Genomic DNA, 24,261 nt, shown 5'->3' with positions numbered 1-24,261 from the left:
ACATGGGGCAAGAATTTCCACCCAAAAACTGAGAAAGCTATAAAAAGGGGTTCTAAAATGGAGCCAAGAGCAGCTTTCCTAGTTGTGTCTCTCAGGAAAGCTGTGATACAGAGAGGCTGAGACCCGCAGGCTTGAGCTATAGTATGGCAAGTTTGGAATCTGCCTGTACACAGAGCTGTCTATAAGCTGCACAACATGTACGTGGTGGATATAGCTTTTGCTAATACAGACTGAAAAAAAAGTTTCTGGGCTACATGCTTGTTGATAGAGGCATAAACCCATTGCTTCCAAGAGTTGGTGGTATGCATGGTTCTCCCAGAGCTGGTGGTAAATGTAGTTCCTCCATGTTGGAATGCTGAGGTGGGTGGAGCCAGCAGTCAAAGCTGCCATTTCAGTCCTAGTAATGCTGCAGTTTAAAGCAATAGAGTCACAAAAAGACAGATTTAGAAGGCATAAACCCTAAACAGTTTACATTGTGTGTAAAAATGTACATAGTCTTTGAAAAGAGAGGAAAAGGAGTATGTGTAGTTATATAAAGAAATAGATAGTTTAAAAAATAACATCTTAAAAGAGACAGTAAAAATAATAGAAAAAAATAAGGCACATAAAGATAGAAATCACAGAGAGAGTCTGAATTATATTGTCTTTGGGATTTTTAACTGCAGAGCAACATCAATTGTAAAAGCTGCTGAGTTAAATCAATATGTATATTTTAAAAGTATCTTGACTTCAAAATTTGGATCTAAGGATATGTTGCTTTGGAAAGGAGGCTCTGTTTTTATTTCCACAGGAAGCCAGAGGCTATGGATTTGTTCCAGGTTAAGATGGATTAGATTTGATCAAGCCAGACCTCCTGAACCTTAACAGATGGTACCTATCAAAAATGGTTATAGCTGGTCTTCCTAGGACTTGACCATTATCTCAAATTTTCTCAGGATCCCCATAAGACTACCAGCACCCCCATCAGTAGGAAGTGACCTAGAACACTACGCCCACATTCCCAAAAAATGGATTATGTTTGTCTTTGTTTAGGTAGTTGGTTACAAATTGTTATTGGTCATAGTCAATCTCTTTCTAAAAGAAGAAAGGGGGTATGATATAGATATATAGGATATAGATATGATAGGATAAAAGGGTAGGTGATTGAATCTACTTTTAAATAGCAACAACTTGCTTAAAATATTTTACATTTCTATAGATTTTAGTTTATTACAAATTTAAAGTTAATTTTGTTATTATATATATATATATATTATATATATATTTCTACTCTTGTTTAAGGTATTGTGTTTATGGAACTCATTTAAAATTGTAATGTATAATTAAGAAATAGATTAATAATTAGTCATATATGATAATCACACTTACAGTCATGTTAGTTAAGATATATATATATATATATATATATATATATATATTTCAATTAGGTAGGTAATCTTCAAACACTTCAAAGACCTACAGAATTTGGCATTTAAAATACTTTAAAAAGTTAGACTTTTCTGGACAATGAGACACATCTGCTCCTGGCAGCACCAATTACTTCAAGGAGAATATGGGCATTAAATGAACTCATTATGGAGTTTGCTTTCTTTGTGGCAAAAGTTAGCCACTGGGCAAAAAAGTGCCCTTGTGTTGACTGATTGACAGTATGTTGTAAAAACTGGACATACAGGACCCATAGGCAGGTGACCACTAAACTTTGGAAGGCGAGATGGTTCTTCAGGTTCCTGCTTCATAGAGAAGACTGCCAGACATTGTATAAGACACAGAAAAGCTACTGAGAGACTCTAGGCCTATAAGCTGAAGATGATGGATGCTCCAACGTTGCAGATGAACTTTGAGTGACTATCCAGGCAGCCAGCTGTCTCTGTCATTCTAGATTTTGGGAAGTTGCTTACAAAGCACTTCCTATTTACTTAGGTAATATTATATCCTTCTGGGGTCTTTGATGTAGTTGAAGACTAGATAGCTATAGTTATGGTTTTCCTTGGTTATGGTAAGAGAAAAGGTAGGTATAAAACTTTAGACTCAAAAATATGAGCTAGATGGTAAAATATTTTCTTTAATTTTGCCAAATACAAATAGATTAGATATTGTTAACTGTAATTGTTGCTTGATAACTGTTTTGTTATATGTAATTTTACTATGTTGAAATTAAAACCTTTCTTTTAAATAGAAAGAAAAGGGGAAATGATGGGTGATATCACTCTGCATGCTGTGAATGTATTGCTCTGATTGATTGATAAATAAAATGCTAATTGGCCAGTGGCCAGGCAGGAAGTATAGGTGTGATGAGCAGATAAGGAGAAATCTGGGAAGAGGAAGGTTGAGTCAGGAGTCGCCAGTTAGACACAGATGTGAAGGCAGAACTGAAAAAAGGTACCAGGCCACATGGCTAAATATAAATAAGAATTATGGGTTAATTTAAGTGTCAGAACTAGTCAGTAATAAGCTTGAGCTAATGGCCATACAGTTTGTAAATAATATAAGCATCTATGTGTTTACTTGGGTATGAGCGACTGCAGGACTGGCGGGTGAGAGAGATTTGTCTGGACCACGGGCCAGGCAAGATACAGGAAAACTTCCAGCTACAATATATACATATATGAGATTTGGAAAACTTCCTAAAAAATAAACCATCTCCAGCACTATAGACACCCAGAGCCAACATATGCAACAATATCCGTGGAATTTTGAGGATTGCCTTTAAATACACAATCTTGAATGAACATAAACTTTTGTCAGCTCTTGGCCAGTTTTCAGTCAGTCCTCTCTCTCATATTTTTCTATGAATATTAAAATGATAAAACTTGGGAAATGGAAGAATCCTTTATAAAGCATGTAGCTGCAACAGTGATATCACAAATGAAAACTCAGACATGATTTTATAATCATCCACCAAGGTGCTCCAACTTTAAGTTCAATACTTCCATTTCTTTCTACCTGTTCATACTACACTGCATCAATACAACTTTCCATCACATATTCAGACTCCTGGAATGTCATGTCTTTGCAATAAAAAAGTATTCAATATGTACTTACTATTTAGTACCACGGGAGCCCCTAACTGCCATTAATTAACTTCATTTGCCTGGAGGCAGTTGTGTGTATATTTGTTTATTTTCAACTCCCCCTGGCCAATCCTACTAACAAGTCCCTGATCGTGGTCCATGAAGAATTGCTCTCAAATGATGTGCAGGTGACAAACACCGAGGAGGAACTGCTGAATCACCCTTACTGGTGAAAATTAAATCTGTGAGCCTATACAGGCTATTTACTAAAGATAGTTCCAGGTGGATGCTTTTTACAATTAAATAAAAGCTAGGAAGCATCTGTTACTTATACAAAAAAGAAAATAAATAAATACATGAAGATGGGGTGGGAGGCAAGATAGAGAGGGTTAAACAAGGAGTGTAGCTTTAACACTATAATGTTTAAAAATGCTACAGCGGAAGACTGTAGGTAATGCTCCATAAAAGACAAATTGTGGGATATGTTGTGTTGTCCTAAAAAGATTCATTTATAGGTATATTTTTATATGGAAATGTATTATTTCAAAAATCACAGTAAAACTTTGTTTGACTAATGGACCAAATGATCTGCCACAGATATTTATATCAAATTAATATTATCAGGACAGCCAATCCTTTATATAACTGAAGTTTTTGGTAATAGCCTGATCTAATTAAACCAATTATTACCCTGATAAACCAACAGAGAGAATAACACAGAGATACCATCACAACAGAGAAGGGTAACAGGTCTACCATGCTCTGCTGCTATTTCAAAATTAAGTATGTAAACAACAAATCCCTGCAATGTTCTTTGTGAATGGAATTTGTTATTAAAACTCATTTTGAGCCATACACTTTTCTGCCATAATCAATAACAACTACAAAGTCCTTCCTTAACCTTATCGTTTAAATTGATCAAGTGAAACAGGTCTGTTGAGTCCTGACCTTCATGCTTCCTTTCAGGGATTCCCAACCGCCTACAGCATTCTGGCAGTTCTGTCTGATCTGTCAACAGCTTTTAATACCAGCATTTTGGGGGATTCTGTTATCCTGTGAAATTTAATCTCACCTATTTAAGCTTGCAGAATGTACTGGAGGGAATTATTAACAGATTTTCCCTCATCTTCTTAAAGGATAGCACTGAGTGATTGGCTGGTTTCCCCAAGGACTAAGGGCTGAGAAGTGCTAGTGTGTCAGTAGCATCCTATTTAGCATGTGTGTGAGGCCACTAGGGAGCCTGAGAGACATTTGGAATCAGAATTACATCAATATGCTGATGATGCCTCCCTATCTTCATCTCATCAAACCTATATCCTTCAGCATTAATGCTTTCTTAACTAAGATGGAAAGTGCCTCCAAACAGCACACTGCTTATGGTTCTAATTAGACAGCTGGAAACTCATTGATGATACATTAGAGCAGTGGACCAGCAGTCTCAGCATCACCAGGGAACTTGTTAAAATGCAAATTCTCAGGCCCACCTCAAACTTACTCTTGACAGAAACTCTGGGGACAGAGTCCACCAGTTTGTATTTAACAAGGTGATTTTTAATCCACTCAAGTTTTGAAAATCTATGCATTAGAAAAACAGCTTGTAATTTGTCATTGAAAACTTTATTCAGAAACGCTTCCTAGTTTTATTGATTGGAATATTTCTAGATCCAGGCATATTGGTCTTGGTCATTGTGATGGCTTGAATGAATATAGTCCTCCATAAGTGTAAGTGTTTGAAATCTTCATTCCCAGGTGTGGGGAACAAGTTGACAACCACATAAGGCACATTGTCTCACGCAATTCCATACTCAAAGTTATTAACCTCTGCAATAATTCACATCTGTTACCAAAGGCTCAGAAAACATTCTGTTGCTCTGCCTTTTCCTCTCTCAAAGAAGGAGAACTGGATTGCAGTTGTAGACTATGAATGCTGAAGTGCTTGATGATGAGGCAGTTTACTACTGGGCAAACCATGTTACTTCCAAATTTCACCCAAGTCCAAATGATTAAATATTATATGCTTCGATGAAAAAGAAACATAAAGGCTATGTTCTTCAATACCTGTTGACTTTAAGGAAATAAATAGTGTGTGGCAGAAACACATGTGGGTTGAGAGAAGGAAGCATATCAGAAATTAGAGACACATGAAAGAATTGAGACATTTATGTTAGTTAAAAATTTGTTCCTGAGCATAATTTCTCAAATCCCATGTATTGCAGTAGATAAAGTGTATTTCTTCCCCACCACGCTAACACCCAATTTCCACTGCAAGCCTTGAGTGCTCTTTAGAAGTATACAAAACCAAGTAATAACTATAATGCATGAACATTGAAACCTCTATAAATTCTGGAGTCATCAAATTAAAAATACCATGGGCACTGGCCAGATATTCAAGCTTGGTCTTTATACACTCTAATAATGCATGACTTATTACATATCTTATGTTCTGGCTTTGCCTAAATTTACTAGATGAGCCTTCTAGGGATAGGAAATTCAGTTAACCTGGAAGGTTAGTACAAGAAACATGGTTCTGAGCCTCTCTAAAAAAGTACTGATGCAATTGTTTGTTGAATATTTTATATGTGGCACTCACATGTTTGGTAAGAGGAATGATAAAACTGAGTAAGGGAGACCACAGTCCTTGCTTTAATGAATAAAAGTCAAGTCAATTTAAGAATATATGAAAGTTTTGGTTCTTTGCAAGGTAATAATAAACAGTTGTTCTATGTTTAACTAAGCCCCAGAACAACTGGAGTTCTACTGAAGCTCTACTGTAAGCATACCAATTGTACCCCAGAGGCCCATTACTGCCTCTTAGCACTCTGTGACCATGTGCATCCTACTGGTTCTGCCCCACTACTGAGTTATGCCTAGACTGAAGTCTCTTCCATTCTGTATCCTGTTACACTAATAGTCTATGTTTGAGTAGCCTACTAACTAAGTAGGCTCCTTGCTTTGTCTCTACTATCTCATAATCAAAATTCGGCCAAGTAGTAAATCCAAAAGTTACCTTAGGACTTCATGATTCTGTACACAGAACAATTCAAAAGGTTTCCTTATACTAAGTAGAAGCTTATTGTTGCCCACAAGTCCATACCCAATCCTCATAGGCAGTCCACACATATCCTTTTCTAACCACATGCACTCCCTAGGAGACTTCCTCTATTATGGCTGAGAACAGTTAAGTAGGTCAATGTTATCTTTTCCATACTCAAAACTAATCAGACCCATCAGACTACCCTATGTAAGGTGGAAGATCCTGCCTTTTCCTCCACCACCCTCTGCACTCAAGCACAACCTCCTACACTCCATATATCTCTGCACTCAAACACAACCCCTACACTATATATATATATATATATATATATATATATATATATATATCCATATCACTAATGTTTTTCCACAGAACAAATTACTTTTCAATATACTACTGGTGGTACAATACATTTATTTCCCATATAAACAAGCACACTAAGTACTTGTTTGATCCCCTGTTTATTTCCTTATAAACTTTATGAGGGCATGAAATTCTCCCTGATATATTCAAGTCACTTGAAATAATGCCTACTATACAGGAGGTAGTCAGTCAACATAAGGTGTACGAATAAACACCTTTACTTTTTAAAATAAATCCAGTCTGAGTTTTTCATGAGTTTTGTGTAAGACAGAAATACTTGCCATTTTTTCTTTCTTATTGAAGATGAGGATACTGTGAGGAGTAAAGTAATTAATACTGCCAATTGGGGTGTTAAATTTTGGAGATGGAGTTTTCCCCCAAAAGTTTGTGTGCAAAAACTTCTTTCTCACTTGAAAGTGCTATTATGAGGTGCTGGAATCACCAGGATATGGGACCTACTTGGAAGAAGTATGTTACTGAAGGAATGACTCTAATAAATTCATCTTTGCCCTGTCTACCCACCAGTACCTTCAAGGTTTCATGGCCGTTTTAAGGTGAACAGTTTTTCCTATAACATGTTTCTACCCCACTGTTCTCTCAATACAGAAAAATTGGTGATTCCAAGTAGCCCTTGACATAAACACTGAGCTAAAAATAAACCTTTGCTCTGTAAAGTTTTGTTTTTTTATCTCAGGTATAGTTGTCACGAGAAATAGAATATCAACACACAAGTTGTCTTCTATTTCCAGCCATCAAGGAAAAACTTTTGGTCATGAGAGCTATTTAATCATAGGAATTAGAGGAAGAAAATGCAAAATACTTAGTGTAAAGTGTATTTCATATGTTTGTTATATTTCTCAAGTCTTATACGATGCAAAGCAATATAAATATAAGTAAAATTAGCTCCTATTGTTCATTGTTCTTTTAATTTGGCTGTTTAAATTTGTAAAATAATGTGAGTGAACTAATTAATGTCTAAATGTGTATGTCAGAAAAGATTCTTATGATTATAAGATGACATGGATTTGGGAGGGAAAAGCATATTAAAAGAGTATATGATGGAGTAAAACCCACAGAGTAAAACTGACATTTGAAACCCAGCTATGAACTGGTGGTGACTGATCGTTTACTGAGGTCAATTTGTACTATGGTTAATCTACATGTGACAAATTACCCACCAACTGCGGTTATAATTCCTGCCAGATAGAGAGGCTCCAAGCATGTGCAGGCATTCTCAAGTAAATCAAATTTAAAATACTGATTTGAATAAAATGGGTCATTTATCTTTCCATAAATATACTCCATCTATACCCTCTCAACTATTATCCCTTATAAAATATTATCTTTCTCTGATAGCATTACAGTTGGAGAGATCATGGTGAACACAGCCAGCTGATGCTTTATAGAAGACTAGTTAGAATGAAATGATGTTAAATCTGTCATCTTTAGTAAGTTAACTAAAATACCAAATCTGAACAATATTCAAATGAAGGTTCTTAAAAAAAGACTGTGCTGCAACTTCATTTCATTTTCTTTCTAGCAGAATCAGTTGATGCTAAATGTGAACAGGGCATGCATGATATGTGTGTGTGTGTGTGTGTGTGTGTGTGTGTGTGTGTGTGTGTGTATCCTCGTTGCTAGTTGGACTTTGGGGATCTTAACTTCTTAACTGTCTCCAATTATAACATTCATATAGCATCCACACATTCTATAAAATGTTGAGGTTATGGAAGTCTTTGCAGATTTGACTGTTACTAATTAGAATACTCTTCAAACATACTAGAATACTGACAAAAAGATAGACCAGTGGTTTTGACCCAAATGTGTGTATCATTTTATTCAAATTAATACTTAAAAGTTCCTTTTAGGTAGACTGTCAAAATGAAAATAATTGCATATAGCACATAATTTAATTATTTTTCATCTGTCCATTTTAAGACAGTCTAATGATTTAAATTGGGACTGCATACCAACAGTGTCATTGCCTAAAATCTGCAGGATTCCACTCCTATCTCCTCCAATGGTTCTACTTTACCTCCTCTGGAACAGCTCGAATATTAACAAAGCCCTTTCTGAAGACGATGAACACACGGCGGGCTCCACAGCGCAGAGCGGACGTTGCACAGTCAAAGGCAGTATCTCCGGCTCCCAGTACAATCACGGCTCCCCGTATGGATGGCAATGGAGAGTGACAGGCGCACATTCCTGAACGATGAAAGGAAAACCCCATTTTCAAGTAGAGAAACCATTTCTGCATGACAGCTCAAAAGATACTTGTACTCAAAGCACTGTAAAATTGCATCTTGCGGTTTTCCAGGGTGGAGTGTCACTATCAAATTATTCTGCTTCGTTGAAAGACAGTTTTATTCCCATTTTTAAAATATGCTCATACATGTAATTTCATACTCAGTACCCTTAGCTTCTTTTTCCCCTTTTAGAAGGACCGCTGCAACACTTTTAAAGTATTTAAGTCATAGTAAACAGAATGAATCAATTAAAACTCTAACAAAGTCATGATACATATTTTTACATTTGCATAATTAAATTTCTGTATATTAGTAAAACAAAGCAATCTTTATAATCTCAGCCCACAATCTATAGCATTTTGTTGGAATGCTTTACATAATTTCTCACATAGCTCTACTATATATTTTATATTTAGTAAACTTCTAAAATTAACATGTTGAATGACTCTAATATAGATTTCTCCCTTTATTGAATTTCTCTGGATGTTTCTGTAAAATTGGAAAATAAAAAAAAGGATTTCTCTTAAAACTTTTATTTACTTAATTAATTTTGTGCTTGTGTGTATGCAGGCATTCACATGTCAGAGTATGCTTGGGGAGGTCAGAAAACATCTTTGGGTGTAGTTTCTCTCCTGCCACATGTTGTAGGATCTATGGATGGAATTCATGTGTCAGGCCTACACATAAGTGCCTCTATTTGCTGAGCGGTCCTACTAGCTCAAGAAATATGACTTCTTAGGTGTCCATTTTGAGAGTATCTGTAGGAAGATCTGGTATTCTTATGAAGATTCTTGAAGGAAAAGAAATTCCGTTTGTGTTCTGTACTAGACATTACTCTATTATCAGTACTGTATTATAAACTGCTGATAAGATAAATTACTATAATTGTTGATATTCCACCCCAGATGATGACTAGACCTATAATTTCACAAATATAATCATTTTGTTTGGAAGACATTTTGTTTGGGATTAGACAATTGGCATTCTGTGATACTAAAATACAAGCTTGCTGCACTATGATCTTCCTGTGGAAAAAAGCACAAGCTTCCAGGATTCAGGGCTGGGAGGCAATATGGACATTGTCCTTCGCTGTCATTACCTTTCAAGTAATTTAATATAGGAAGTTTCTTGTCTGTTTAAATTTTGCAAGGAAAAAAGAAACCTAAGTTTTGTGGGGTTTTTGTGTGTTTGCTTGTTTATCATTTCCACAAATAATTAGATGTAGGAACAGCTATGGCTCAGTCTTCTTCAAAATAAATGTTTAGAAGATTTAGCTCATCTAGTTTAAAAAAAATGCTATAGCTTTTTTTTTTATCATCAAGACAAGGACACTAATTTGGCATAGTCTTCCCTTCAGGTTGTTCTTCTTGGGGTACATGAAATAATAGGGTGTCTATCAAACTGTCCTGCTTTAACTGCCTAGAATTACTGCTTCAGTAGAGTCCTCGAACTTCCTGCCTCTGCAGACACACATCAGGCCAGACATGGGAAGACTCATTCTACTTTAAAATAGCTCCCAAACAAGAAATCTCACCCTTATTGCTAAAATCTCTTCCAATGTTTGCTGAAGGCTTTTTATTTTGAATTAATTTTTCATGATGCACTTTAGACTTCCATGTAATACAATAAAAAATACCTTATCGTGATGCTTTCTTGGAAGAATAGGTGATTTGATGATTCTTGCAAACTGTAGTATTGGCTTTTTAATGTTTTTACCTTGGTGATGTCTATTCAAGGATCCAGATAAGATATGAACAATATCCTACTGAGTTTGAATTTAATATAAATTTGTAATGCTTGGGAAAACACAGACAACACTGAGACAGAATACAATAAGTTTTACCTGTTTTACTGCCTTTGGCAACAAGTGGCAAAAAGTCTTTGGATGTGTAAAATCCCTGGTCCTGTGTCAAGCCTTGGAAAATATGGTCCTTTTTGGGTTCTGGCAAGCCTATTTAATAAAATTCAAAAAATATCATTAGCAGTCATTTTCCTAAATGGAGATTAAAATTATGAAAATATTGACAATCTTCAAAATATTGTGTCTCTTGGTGAAAAAAAAAAAACCTACAAACATACCAAAATCAGAAATGTAGATAACACAATTATACTGGCTGGTTTTATGTCAACTTGACCCAAGCAAGAGTCATCAGTTGGAAGCAAGCCTCAGTTTAGAAAACACCTGTGAAGGATCAGGCTGTAGGGAAGCATGTATGGCATTTTCTTTATTAGTGATTGATGGAGGAGGGCCCAGCCCATTGTGGGCGGTGCCATCCCTGGTCTGGTGGGTTCTGTAAGATAAGAGGCTGAGCAACCCAGGGGGAGCAAGCCCGCAAGAAGCACCTCTCCAAGGTCTCTGCAGCAGCTCCTGCTTCCAGGTTTCTGACCTGTTTGAGTTCCTGTCCTGGTTCCCTTTGATGATAGGCTACTCTGTGGAAATACAAGCCAAATAAACCCTTTCCTATCTAACTTGCTTTTGGTCATGGTGTTCCACCACAGCAATAGAAACCCTAACTGAGACAATGATCTAACAGATCTGTATGCCTTTAATATGAAATTAACTATAAATCAGAAAATTTGCACTAATTTATATTTATATGCATATATATGTAAACACAAGGCATACACAGAGAGAAATATATTGTGTAATGATACACAAAAGCATAGCAAGCATTGATACAGTATTAGTGAAGAAATTATACTCTTCTTTATGCTTTAAATAAAAATCGTTTAAAAGGATGTAGAGTGCTGAGTGTTAAAAACCTTTAGCAAAAATAAAATAAAATAAAACAACGCATGGGTACATATTTTACTTAATTAATGGACAAGAAAGATTATTCTAAGGAAAAATGCACATCAATATATCCCCAAGAATAAATGCATTTTACAACAAAAATCAGCTTCTCATATATTTCAAACTATAAGTGAATTAAAAAATGGTGATGAAAGCTGATGAGATGGCTCAGCAGGTAAAGATACCTGTCATACTACAAATATGCAGACCTGAGTTCAATTGCAGGAACCCATGTAACCCATGTAGAGGTGAAAGAGACAACAGGTCCCACAAAGTTGTCTTATGACCTCCAGAGAGTTGCCCTGCACACACATGCATACACAGCACAGTAATATTAATAATAACAACAGACTAGTGGTTAAACAGAAAACTTTTAAGAAATAAAATGTTATTCAAAGGTATTTCTTAATATCAAAAAGAATACCACAAAATTTACAATCTACGTATTAATATGTAAAACTATTCTCCAGTAGATACCCAAAGAAGAAGAATGTATTATGTTAATAGTTTATAAGTAATAAAATATTACTTCCATACCTGGCTAAGGAAATGTAAACTTATGATTTCCTTATTTTAGAGTAAAAGATTCAAGAAAATTAGAATATATAGTAGGGGTAGAAACATAGCTCTTCTCATACGTTTAGTAGAAACACATTGCCATTGAATTTTTAGAAAATGATTTTCAATCGTTTCCAAAGAGATACAAAGACATGCAAATATATCTTAAATGTAAAAAGTGACCAATAAAAAACACTTTTAAAGGATGAACAAACATTAGAATTGTAATGGAATGAATAAATGAGTTATATTTCCAAAGGAAAAGAACAGAATTTGACTTTATAATGCATATGTATCAGAGTCTAGAAAAAAATAATAAATAAAATGAACAATTTGGATATACACTATTTTCGATGATTCTGGATATTCTATTTTCTTACTGTTTATTTTCTAAATCTTCTGTAGCATGTGCTCATCAACTATATATGTAAAAACTGAAAACCACATCATACAAGGGAGATGGCATGTTATCTGTACATTGTACCTCCTCGCAAATTCATTACCTCTTCTTCCTTAATTATTTTTTATTTCACACACACACACACACACACACACACACACACACACACACGTGTGTGTGATTAGTTATGATACATGTCTGTATATGTACAATGTACTAAGTCGATCCTTGTTGCCCATATGCCCAGGGCTGACCACTTGGAACCTATGAAGAAACTCATCCTTGGAAAAACCTAATTCTTCCTCTATTAGTAGCCATTGACCACCTGTAGTTCTTCATTTAGGGATGAGACCTTGTGGATGTTCCCTCAACCATAATGATACATCAAGTGGTATTCTCATTATTCAGGTCTTGCCAACACTGCTGTTGAGATTCTTTGGTTTATTTCCCTATCATGGCAAGAGAACACTATCTAGTACCATGTGTCTTGGTCCTCTGGCTCTAAATACCAACTTTCTACTCCCTCTTCTGTGATTTTTCTTGACCCTTGTTTGTCGGTATTGGATTAATTGAGATTGGTTACCCCAGAGTCAGTTTTTCTCTACATTTTTACCAATTGTGATCTCTCCAATCATTTTCATCTGTTAAGAAAAGCAGTCTCTTTGATATGGGAATGGGAGCTACACTTATCTGTAAATTAAGCTGATATACTAAATAAAAGTCTTAAAGGTAGATCAAACACAAGGTAAAAAGGTATGAAAGGGGTGGATATCTACTGATACTATCGTATAACAGAGTCAGGAACTCTTCTTTTACTGGCTTTTAAGATAATATTTTGAAAATTTGTTAAGAGAGAAAGGAAGCTGTACATTCATAATTATTTTCTGTATCCAACTCTTAGATCACTATTATCTGAAACTACCACTGCCCTCACTAAATGACTCTTTTCTCTTCTGCAAGAAATGTTCCAAGAGAAAAACACATGAATGTTTTTAAAACTCTTATTTTTATGAAATCATAACATAATTATGTTATTTACCACCTTTCCTTTTCTCCATCCACCTCTTTACATGTGGTCCTTTGCTCTCTCTCAAATTCATAATTTCATTTTTTAAATTGTTGTGATATATAAGTACATATACATATACACATATAGCATATATGTATATAAGTATATATATGTACTTATACATCACAACAATAATAAAACATATATAATTATTAATATGTTTTTCTTAAATACATTAACACAAACTGTTCAGTCTATGTAAAGTTCCTTGTATATGTATAATCTCAGGACTGACCAGGTGGTATTAGATACAATAATGATTTTTATCCACTCATTCCTTCATTGTTCACTTAGATCAAGTTATGAGCAAAGACAATTGAGTTTTTTATTCTCTCATTTAAATCTACATTTGGCACTATGATGAATTTAAAATTTACTGGGTCAGAGTTTCCCTATAAATGTTTCAAAGGGAATTGGCAAGATGTTCTGTGCTATGAATGTTGGCTTAAGAAGATGAAAAACGAGCCAGTAACTAGACAGATTCAGTATGATTAAATTATCCCTGCATCCTACATATCTCAGGTCACATACAGAGTCCCAAGACTTGTGAAGGCCTTGTCTGTAATGCAGGTAACTTATGTCTCAATATGGTGACTTAAACACACTTGTCATGGACACTTTGGTAGGTCCTTACATTTAATGCTATGGTATGATCAGGAGCAGGTTGTGATCACAGACAGATTTTGGAATAAGTCCCTCCTCATCCACTTAACTGCTTTGTGATCTTGTGCAAGATCCTGTGATCACGTGTTTTATGTGTCAACTTGACTGAGCTATAGAGCCAGCAATTCACTAAAATAGTTACCTATGTGTTACTGTGGGTGCCTGTCTAAAATGCTGTTTCAAACTGTAATTGTTTAACTTTAAGTAAGGACTGCCTTAGTAGTGTGGGCAAGTCTAATCCTATCAGTCAAAGTCCTTAAGAACAAAACCACAGCTTCTCCAAAAAAGAAAAAAAATCCTCTTACAGTACTGCAACATCTAGCTCCCTTAGTAGAATGCTTGCCTAGCATGCACAAAGCCCTGGTTACAGTCTCAGCACTGCCCAAAAGAGGTGCAGCGGAGCATGCATGTCATCCCTACACTGGGGAGGAGAGGGCGGGAAATAAAGCTATCTTAGTGGTATATATAGTGAGTTCAGGGTCAGTCTGGACTACATGTTAATAACAAGTCCATAGCCAGCCTGGTTTACATGAACCTCCCCCTCTTGTCTCTGTCTCTCTGTCTGTTTCTGTCTATCTCTCTCTGTGTGTCTCTCTGTCTCTCTCTGTGTGTGTGTGTGTGTGTGTGTGTGTGTGTGTGTGTGTGTATCTCAATTCCATCTTCTTGTGTGAGATATTTTTTGGCTTGTTAAAGATCTCTGAGTTTTCATCCCTCAAAATTAAAGTTTCCTAAGATAAATGATCAGACTGTCTAACATTCTCTCTCTCTCTCTCTCTTTCTCTCTCTCTCTCTCCCTCCGTCACACACACACACACACACACACACACACACACACACACACACACGCACTGGTTCTATTTTCCCAGTGATCTCTGATTTCAAGCCTCTTCCTCTCTGTGATAACCACCATTTCCATTAAGCAGGTAAGAATTGCGCTATTGTCATGAATGCAAGATTTAGAGATCAACTATCCTGGCGTGTGTTCGTATGTCATCGAGACCTGGTATATAATGAATGTTCAATGAGCCTTTGCTGTAAGATAGGCTTATTTATTCCATAGTTTATAAATTCTCTCAAACTTCATGTCTCTTGGTAAGGAAAAAAATGAAGTTTAAATCACAGTGAAGTTAAATCTTAGCAAATTTAAGTAAAGTTCTACAGGGAAAGAAAAATGAGGCAACCTTAAGTGAAATATGAAAGATAATGAAAGTTGCAAATACCCATCTATCACAGGAAGACTTCCCTGGGATTCAGTGACATATTAATAAATAAGGTATGTATCTACATGAGGATGATTTCAAAATGACACAGAAATGACTTTTTAATTCACCTTTCAGTAGGAAGATGAGAGTTTATGAATAAAGAGAGCTGGACAATGATTCTACAAACAAAACAATTCCATGCTGTTTTCTAATGCTTGTATCTTGCAAGGAATCCAGGGCAAATCTTTGCTCTTTAGAGTGGATGGCAAGGGTTCGGTTGTTGCTTTATATATTACACTAACCAATATCTCCCTATGAAGTATACTTTCAGCTACTTCCAATGAGAAAGTAAATTCTGCTTCTACAGAACTTTTATTTAACATTTGTTGATTACAAACACTGTAATAACTTCCTGATAGGTGGGGAATTTGTATAATCAATTCATTTAAAATATCCAAATAACTCTATGGCAACATGTTATTCCTTTCCACATTTTAGATACAGGGAAAGTGAGTCATATATGATCTAAATAGCTATGCTGAAGGTCACAGAACAAATTTCTATCTGTGTCCCTGTGTCTCTCTGTCTCTCTGTGTGTATGTGAATCTGCATGTCTATGTGTATGCATGTGTGTACAGGTGCTCATGTATGGGAAGGACAGAGGTTGATGTCAGATGCCATCCCCTCTTGTATCCTAATTATTTGAGACAAGATCTGTAAGTTAACCTTGAGCTTGCCAATTTGCCTACACTGCCTGGCCAACAATCCCCAGAGATCATCTTGTCTCTTGCTAGGATTTACCAGTGCACAGCCCCCTTGGTTGGCTCTTTACAAAGGTATTGGGTTGTGAAGATGGATGCTCTCAAGTGCCCAACAAGCAATTTATTGACTAAGCCATCTCTCGAACATTTGTAAGGGATGTCTTTTCCATGTGTGTAAATTTATAATTAGAACTTGTTATAATTTATGCAGATTAATTAGTGGTATTCCAAGGAAGCATTCCAAATGCATATATTCAGTTTCCCTGTCAAACTATGGTATATGTGTGCTGCACAAAACAGTTCTATGATCAGCTTCCAATTTCCTGCCTGAGAAAAAGCTATATGCTTCTCTTGACTGTCTTTGTGTTTTGTGGTTTTTTTTTTTTTCCTAGCAAACTTCCATTCTCAAGTATTTTCCTTCTTAAGTGTTCCTCCCTTGGACATCTGCTGGTTATGTTTCAATATTTGATATTCTTTAAAAACAAAATGTATTCCTGTTTTGTTTCCAAAGCACCTACCTTTGGAAAAACTACAGAATAAATAACAGCAGCACACATAGGAACCACACTCCTTGAGCTCATATCAAGTTTTGCACTTCAGATAAAATGAAAAAGATACTAAATATCCTGTAACATATTACCATCCAGTAAGTAATAGAGGAAGAATCAATTATGTACCTTGATCTTTATAGATGCAGAGGACTATGCTTAGGAATCATAGAGATTGTATGATGTTTGCTGGTGGTACCTCACTGGATCACTTATTTGGTGTTAATCTGAGCAAGATTTTTGTGACATGTGTGTACTTAAAGGTTTCTGCTAGGGCGACAGCCCAGCATGGTGAGAAAGAGCCACCAGATAAACATGTTTGTAGTGTCTCACAAACCTTACTGAAGAAAATACAACAGTGAACTTGAGAACTGGTCCCAGTACAAGTCTGCAGCTTACAGAAATGGATGATGCTCTAGGTACTGATGTTCTGAATGTTTACACTGGATGTTGTTATGTCACACAAGTGCTTTTTCAGAAACAAGATTTAGTAAACAGAACACTACAGATATGTCACCATCCTCAACCTGGCAAGACGAGAGAACAGCAAAATGTAGTTAATGGCAGATTTTTTTTCACATTTCAAAATGTTCTTTTATTTCAGATCTTCAATTTTACCTCTTTGATATGTAATATTTGTATTTATTCATTTAGAGGGTAATATATATATATGTATATTTATAAAATAATCAAATAAAGATAATAAGCAATTCCATTCCTCAAATTTGTATGCAAATGTTGAGAACATCTAAGCTTACTTGTTTTATTCCTTTGAAATAGATAGCAGAATGTTGTAGGCTCTGGGTATTCTACTGTGCAATACAAGAAAAAGTTAATTCTCCTATGCAACTATCTCAGTACACCTTATTTAACTTCTGTCTCCCAGTGACTTACCTACCTCTTAGGTCTTATAATTTTTTCTAGGATCACACTTTCTTCTCAGAGAAGACAATATGAGATGCTGGGGGTGGGGTGTGTGCACGTGCATGTGTGTGTGTGAGAAATAGAGTGTGTGTGTGTGTGTGTGTGTGTGTGTGTGTATTAGAAAAGATAAACATTTCCTATATGACACCCCAGCTATTGGGATTACAGTACGGAAGTCAATCAAACAAGCCTTTCAAGGGCCTCTGTATTCTGCAATGCCATGAACAATTATGAAGTTTTTCACCTGTCACTTAAAGATCACTTATATGAATCAAAGGATTTATATTTTGCTTCCGAGAGACAATAGTGCCATATGGGTCATCATTCTGGGATCCATATATTGATTAGAAAGAGAACAGATCAATGGTACCCTATTGTGATTCTTTTCTCAATAAAAGCCCCTGCCTTCTCCCTGACACCCCACTGTAAATATGGATAGTCCTGAGTATTAGGGCTGAATACAGAAAGAATGGAGCAATTCAATATAACACCTATGAAATTAGATCACCATGGATCACAATAATATTCATTTCATTGATTTTTCAAATCCCCATTAAACATCTGCTTCCTGGAACTGCCATCTGGGCTCCCTCAATGAGAACACACACACACACACACACACACACACACACACACACACACACACATACACACACACACACACAAACACACATACACACACACACACACACACACACACACACACTACTTGTGTGTGCCACACAATTGGCTAAAGTAGAACAGGATAAGACTTTTATAAAAATGTTATAATGGAACTAGCACTTCAAACCGTAATTTCCCACAATACACAGGTGTTTCGGCGCAAAATCATATAGCAAAGCCAGAGCTATGTTGTGCACTGAGCTTTTCTTACTTTCAAAAACTTGAAGATGATGAAAAGATATTGCCTTCAATTTATGAAACAGAAAAAAATATGAAAAGTATCAGATAAGAGTACGCAATTACCAAAATTGATAATTACATGATGTACAAGTATATTTTAATAAGCCCTTATACCGTATGCAGAAAATATGAACAAATTATCTCATGCCATTGTAGTCAGTACATATAACTTCGTTATGTCCAGGTTAGAGAAAATTTCTTAATAATAATAATAAAATGAAAGTAAATAAAATAAGTAAAAAATGAAAAAACTAGAAAAGTATCTAACTAGTATATTAACAAGTGTATATGCACACATAAAAACTGAATATGAGTTACTATTGACAAATAAGTTCTTAACGCTTTTATTCCGATTTCATCTTACTTCTGTTTTATCTGTAGGAATGGATACAACAAACTCTCCAGAAAAGATAAGAAGACCTTTTTTCCCCCTTTCTTTCTACTTTTGTAGTGCTCTAATTTTCTTAAAATTAGCACTTATTTTAATAATTAAAATTTAATTTTAACATAACACAAGGTCTAATTAAAATCCCTTTTCTAAAGTGCATGTATGAATGGATCACATTTCTATCACAAAATTATATATTCTCCTCTGAATTTTGGTATTATGTATTAAAATATGGTTTGTCTCCCAGGTCTTTACTCTCTTCCTCTTCTTCATATCCATCCTTTCTCTGCTTTGTTTGGTTTTCTCCTTTGGCATTTGTTATAAACAATTTCCTTGAATTTTAATCTTCACATTGTCAACCAAGGGTAAGGGAAACTCCAGCAATACGCCCCAGGCAATTTTTTTTTTCTTCATGATTGGAGTTCTTAGATGGTCTTAGGAAATTACTATTTAGGGCTGTGTAAGTAGACTATATTCCAAAGTAAAGAAATCATTAATAATAAAATACTAAAAAGGAACAGTTATATTACAAAATAAATCTACCAGCCTTACAAAGAAAACAAATTTGCAACCGCCACCTGCTGTGGAGATGAGGCAGTAATCTCAGCACCAGGAAATAAAAAGGAAGAGAAGAGAACAAATACAAAAGCACAGACATTAAAAAAGTAATTAAAACACTTATCTCCATCGACATACATAACGAAAAAACCCTCAGCCAACCACCTAAAAACGTACTCTATTGAACTGCACAGCAGGCAACGACATTAAAGCTGCCACCATAAACACACATTCTGCAGAGGAAGAGGACCCTTTCAAAATGGAGTCTCCAAAGTGTCACTAATGTGTTAATCACCAGTAAATGCACCACACATTCATTGCATTGCATTAGTTACTTTCTTAAAGGTAGTTTTTAAAAATTATACTTCTGTTTTTATTCAAATAAATTCTTTAATACAGGCACTGGTAACCTCTTTATTTGTATCCATTCTAGTGTGCTCTGTGATCATATTATGAAAATTAAGCCTTCTGTATGTGGAAAACCTTCATGTAGTAATGCTTAACATAATATAAACTTAGATAATGCATTTAAATACTTCCATCCAAAGCCAAAATTATTCATTATTAGGGTGTAGTAAGTATCTGGGTGAAGTGAGGTGAGGCACCCTGCAGGAGTTGGAGTAATGGTTATAACTGACATGGAAGTGAAGACTTTTTTGAATTTCTAAGTGTGTTCTCGTTTGTAGAGCTCTGCAAAGCGAAACAAAGCCAGCCCAGGAAGCAAGTGGCAGGTCAGGTGCCAAAGGTGCTTGGTGGCTCTCAGCTGCAGAACATGTTTCTTGTATCTACGTGATTTTCCTAGGTATGCTTACACAGCAATGGGAGCTGCTCAGTTCAGAACAACGGCTTTCTTCTCGTGACTCTGTTCCGTATTTCAACAGAGACAAGACAAGGCACTTTCAATCTCAGTTTCCTCCTCATTGCATTGAGAACAGTTACACAACTCTAGCTCCTTTCAAGTCTTCTGTGGACAAGTAGGCTTGACACAGCCAGCTGTTGCTGAAACACATTTTACAGGTGTTAAATGTAATCCACAAGCATAGATAGCTGTGATGCATGCTTACATTTCTTTCACCATGTGAGGGTACTCAGCACTCTGGGTCATTTTATATTACACGTGTTTTCCTCAGCCCCGTCTCAGTAGGTAGTGGATTGGTCTCACCAAGTGTGTTTTCCTCATATAAATGAAATGATTATTTCCTGTGTAAATGACTTTCATCTAATTCTCATCACTATTGTAATTTATAAATTTTCCAAGAAATACTTAGTTTCCTGACATTTAGAAGAAACATGTATATAATGAAGATAAACATTAAATTCCCCAACTTAAATGCATTTGGAATGTGTTTAGTATCACATGTTGCTGAGTGAAAGATTTGAAAATGGAATTATTTGATAGGAGTTTTAAAAAAATTCATGGGATAACCCCTTTCAGAAGTCCTGTTTGGGCAGTGAGATGGTTTAGCAGGGAAATGTGTCTGTAAGTAAGCCTGGCAACCTGAGTTTAACCCACAGGACCAACATGGTGGAAGCAGAAAGCTGACAACCACCAGTCACACACCTGCATGTCCATGCACACAAAATATATAAATAAAAATTTCTGAGGAGATATTGCTCTCACAGAAAACACTGGTTCACTTCCCAGTACCCACAACCATCTGTAATTCCAGTTCCAGTGGACCCTCCTCTTGCTTCCACAGACACTATGTAATGTACATACATACACATGGGTCAAGAATCTACATGCATAAAATGTAATTAATTATATTAATAATCTAAATTCTCTTTGAGTCAATTGTTTGCTTTTTTATGTGCTTTTATTTCGAAGGCAAGTCTAAAGCAGTCCCATGTCAGCTTGGAGTTCACTGTGTATGTAGGTAAAGCTGTCCTTGAACAGGTGCCCCTCTTGTCCTTACCTCTGGGTGCTAGATTGCAGATGTATACTACTAATTTTATCTGCAGAAAATATTCTTGATGGATGTATTTGATCAACAGTCCTGGAAACACATGGCTGACTTTCTCAAATATGTTTCCATCTGTGTAACAGTTAAATTGTCTAGACATGTGATTAGTAGCTTTGCCTGTCTTTTCATAGAATCTAAGACTGTCAAAAAAGTACAATATTTGCATTTCACCGTGTGTATGTGTGTGTGAGAGAGACAGAGACTGAGAGACAGACAGACAGAGACAGAGAGACAGAAAGCTGGTGCCTCTCATTGCACTCCTTACAGAGCCTCTAGGTAAAATATGGTTGAAGTGTTACACTCCTCAGCCCTAAGCTTGCATTTATTGCAGTGATCTATAACACATCCATTCCAAGTGCACAGACCTGGCTTGGAACATCAAATGCTTTGAATTACTCACACGTGATAATCACAGCACACCACCAGAAAACACCACTTTCTGCAAGAACTTGTATGTCATGCCTGGGTAACAGGAAACAGTGGTTTCTAGCATCAGACATGACTGTATTCATAACACTATATCAGCAAATATGAGCTGTTTAATGTTGCATAATCACAGCTATTTAAAATTTAAGTCCCAACTTCCTTCTCTCTAAGACCTGCTTTGCAGGGAGATTAATTGATATAACATATTTCAATATCACAGTCTCACAGTTGTAAAGCACAGTGACTTACATATGGAAAATGCTAATACATGAGCTGATTTTTGTACACTTTAATTTAAAAAAAAAACTTACAATTTTCATATTTTTACTCTTGATCTTTTCTCTGATTTGTAGCATTATTTTCATATAAAACACCAAAGCAAGAACCACAGCAACAAACTGACCAAATTGAGATATTCATAAATAATGGTATTCCACATTCACAAAATTGGTAAGTTACCTATCTGGTGCATATTTGGGTTAAAGAGAATAAAATAGGAAATAACACAATATATTATGTTCAACTATTGGCTTTTAGTATCAATTGTGCTTTTTTTTTAAAAAAGAGTTGTGATTATAGTATGTCAGAAACAGAAATCTTAGCTGTTTAGTTTATTAACTACTTATTCAGATATTAATATTTATTAAATATTCACTACTTGCTGAAGAACAAATTAAGTGTTGGGAATACATAGATGCATGTAGTTATCCAAGTGTGGCAAGACAAAGACATGAAATTAAAATTTTGAAATGGAGCAAGATACATGATAGGAGAGAGGGGGGCACAAAGTGGACAGGGTGAGTTACAAATTTCAGGGCACCAGGTCCAAAGGAAATATATTTCAACTGAATTCTGAGAGGTTGGGGACAATGTCCAATGAAGGAGCTGGGCAAAAGTAATCACTAGGTTCAGTAAAACAAAGGTTATACATACAATCTGAAGTAGGGTAAAGAACTTTCAGAACAGCATAAGGAAAAAGATTGGAGTTAGGAAAAAAATTGAAATGAAATGTAGGTAGTTCCCACCATGAAAGGGCAGTCAAGTGACACCAGGTAGTTAGGGTTTACATCAAAGAGATGTTTCATCAAACAAGATAATGAGTTTGGTCTACTCAGGAGGACAAGTGGTAGTCGTGTGTAGGGGTGATTTTCAAGCTAGGAATAGAGGGAGGGGGAACACGTAAAGGCACACTACAAAAATAAATCCAGATGGAAAAGAAAAACATCCCTCATGCTCCTCAACCTGCAGGACTTTCAGCTTCCATAGCAAAGGCTCAGGAGAAGCATGGCCGATCTGGAGCAAAAATGTCACTCGAGCTAATGTAATGTGGATGATGTGTTTATACGAAGACATATATGAAGGTATCAGGTCTCAAGGACAGAAATGCAAATTTCACTTTCAGTTAGTGTTTCATAGACATTTTATATATGAAATTTGAGACTGTGCCCTCCTCATTCACTAGAGGTATGCTTTCACTCTCCTCTTTTTTTTTTTTAACATTTAAGGTAATAGATATTTTATTTATTTATTTTTAAAATTTTAATTTATAATTTAATTTAATTTTACATATCAGCCACGGATTCCCTCGTTCTCCCCCCTCCCGCCCCCCTTCCCCACCTTCCCCCCAGCCCACCCCACATTCCCATCTTCTCCGGGGCAAAGACTCCCTAGGAGATTGAGTTCAACCTGGTAGATTCAGTTCAGGCAGGTCCAGTCCCCTCCTCCCAGGCGTAGAGGCTGTTAATGGGATTGAGGGATGAACTCAAACCAAGACACAGAGGACTAAAAACATTTCTATCCTTAGGATGGTTTTGGCCAACTTCATAGGATTCGGTACCTTGTAGTTATATGGAGGAGAGAAAGTTCCAGTGTCAGAGCAGTCTTAGTTCCTGCTTCAGTGAGCATTTCCATAGTAACACAACCGATTGTGGCTCAGAGAAAGTGGAAAGGGGGAAAGTTCAAGGGAAATGATGCTGTTTTGATATCTTTAATGTGAAATGAGATATCTAAGAGATTTGTCCTCTAGGGAGGTAACTAAGTAACCATACAAGTATGAAGTTCATGAGCAAAATGTAGTCAGCCAAACAAATTGAGAAATTATCAACAAACAGATGGTTCCAGAAGCCAGGAATGTCAGTCAACTAACTGAGGAAAGTGTAAAAGGAACCAAAAATGAAGGTCAAACGAAGCTGCTTGTTTTCACTCTTTGTACTTTGAGGGCCAGCCAGCCACCCAGCTCCCAAATAAACACACATGGAGACTTTGTATTACTTAGGAATGCCCAGCCATAGCCTGGCTTGTTTCTTGGTTTGTTAAATTATCCTGTCTACCTTTTGTCTCTGGACTTTTACCTTTCTCTATTTCTGTATTTCTTTCTTTACTTCTTACTCCATGGCTTGCTGTGTAGCTGGGTGGCTGGCCCCTGGAGTCCCCCCTTTCCTTCTCCTCA

At 36.1% G+C, this 24,261-nt stretch overlaps 1 protein-coding gene across 1 annotated transcript in view; it reads right to left on the bottom strand.

Moving 5' to 3' along the window:
* The window catches only part of Dpyd (dihydropyrimidine dehydrogenase), an 839,421-nt gene that overhangs the window by 485,372 nt on the left and 329,788 nt on the right, over positions 1–24,261 (bottom strand). The window contains exons 9-10 of the mRNA XM_059266163.1: positions 10,498–10,605; positions 8,444–8,613 (exon numbers count right to left, since the gene is read on the bottom strand). Coding sequence (XP_059122146.1) covers positions 8,444–8,613; positions 10,498–10,605 — 278 coding nt within the window. The remainder of the gene's footprint in view (positions 1–8,443; positions 8,614–10,497; positions 10,606–24,261) is intronic.

The sequence above is a fragment of the Peromyscus eremicus genome, chromosome 6, assembly GCF_949786415.1.
Source record: "Peromyscus eremicus chromosome 6, PerEre_H2_v1, whole genome shotgun sequence".
NCBI lineage: Eukaryota > Metazoa > Chordata > Mammalia > Rodentia > Cricetidae > Peromyscus > Peromyscus eremicus.
This window is presented reverse-complemented; position numbering and strand designations above follow the sequence as displayed.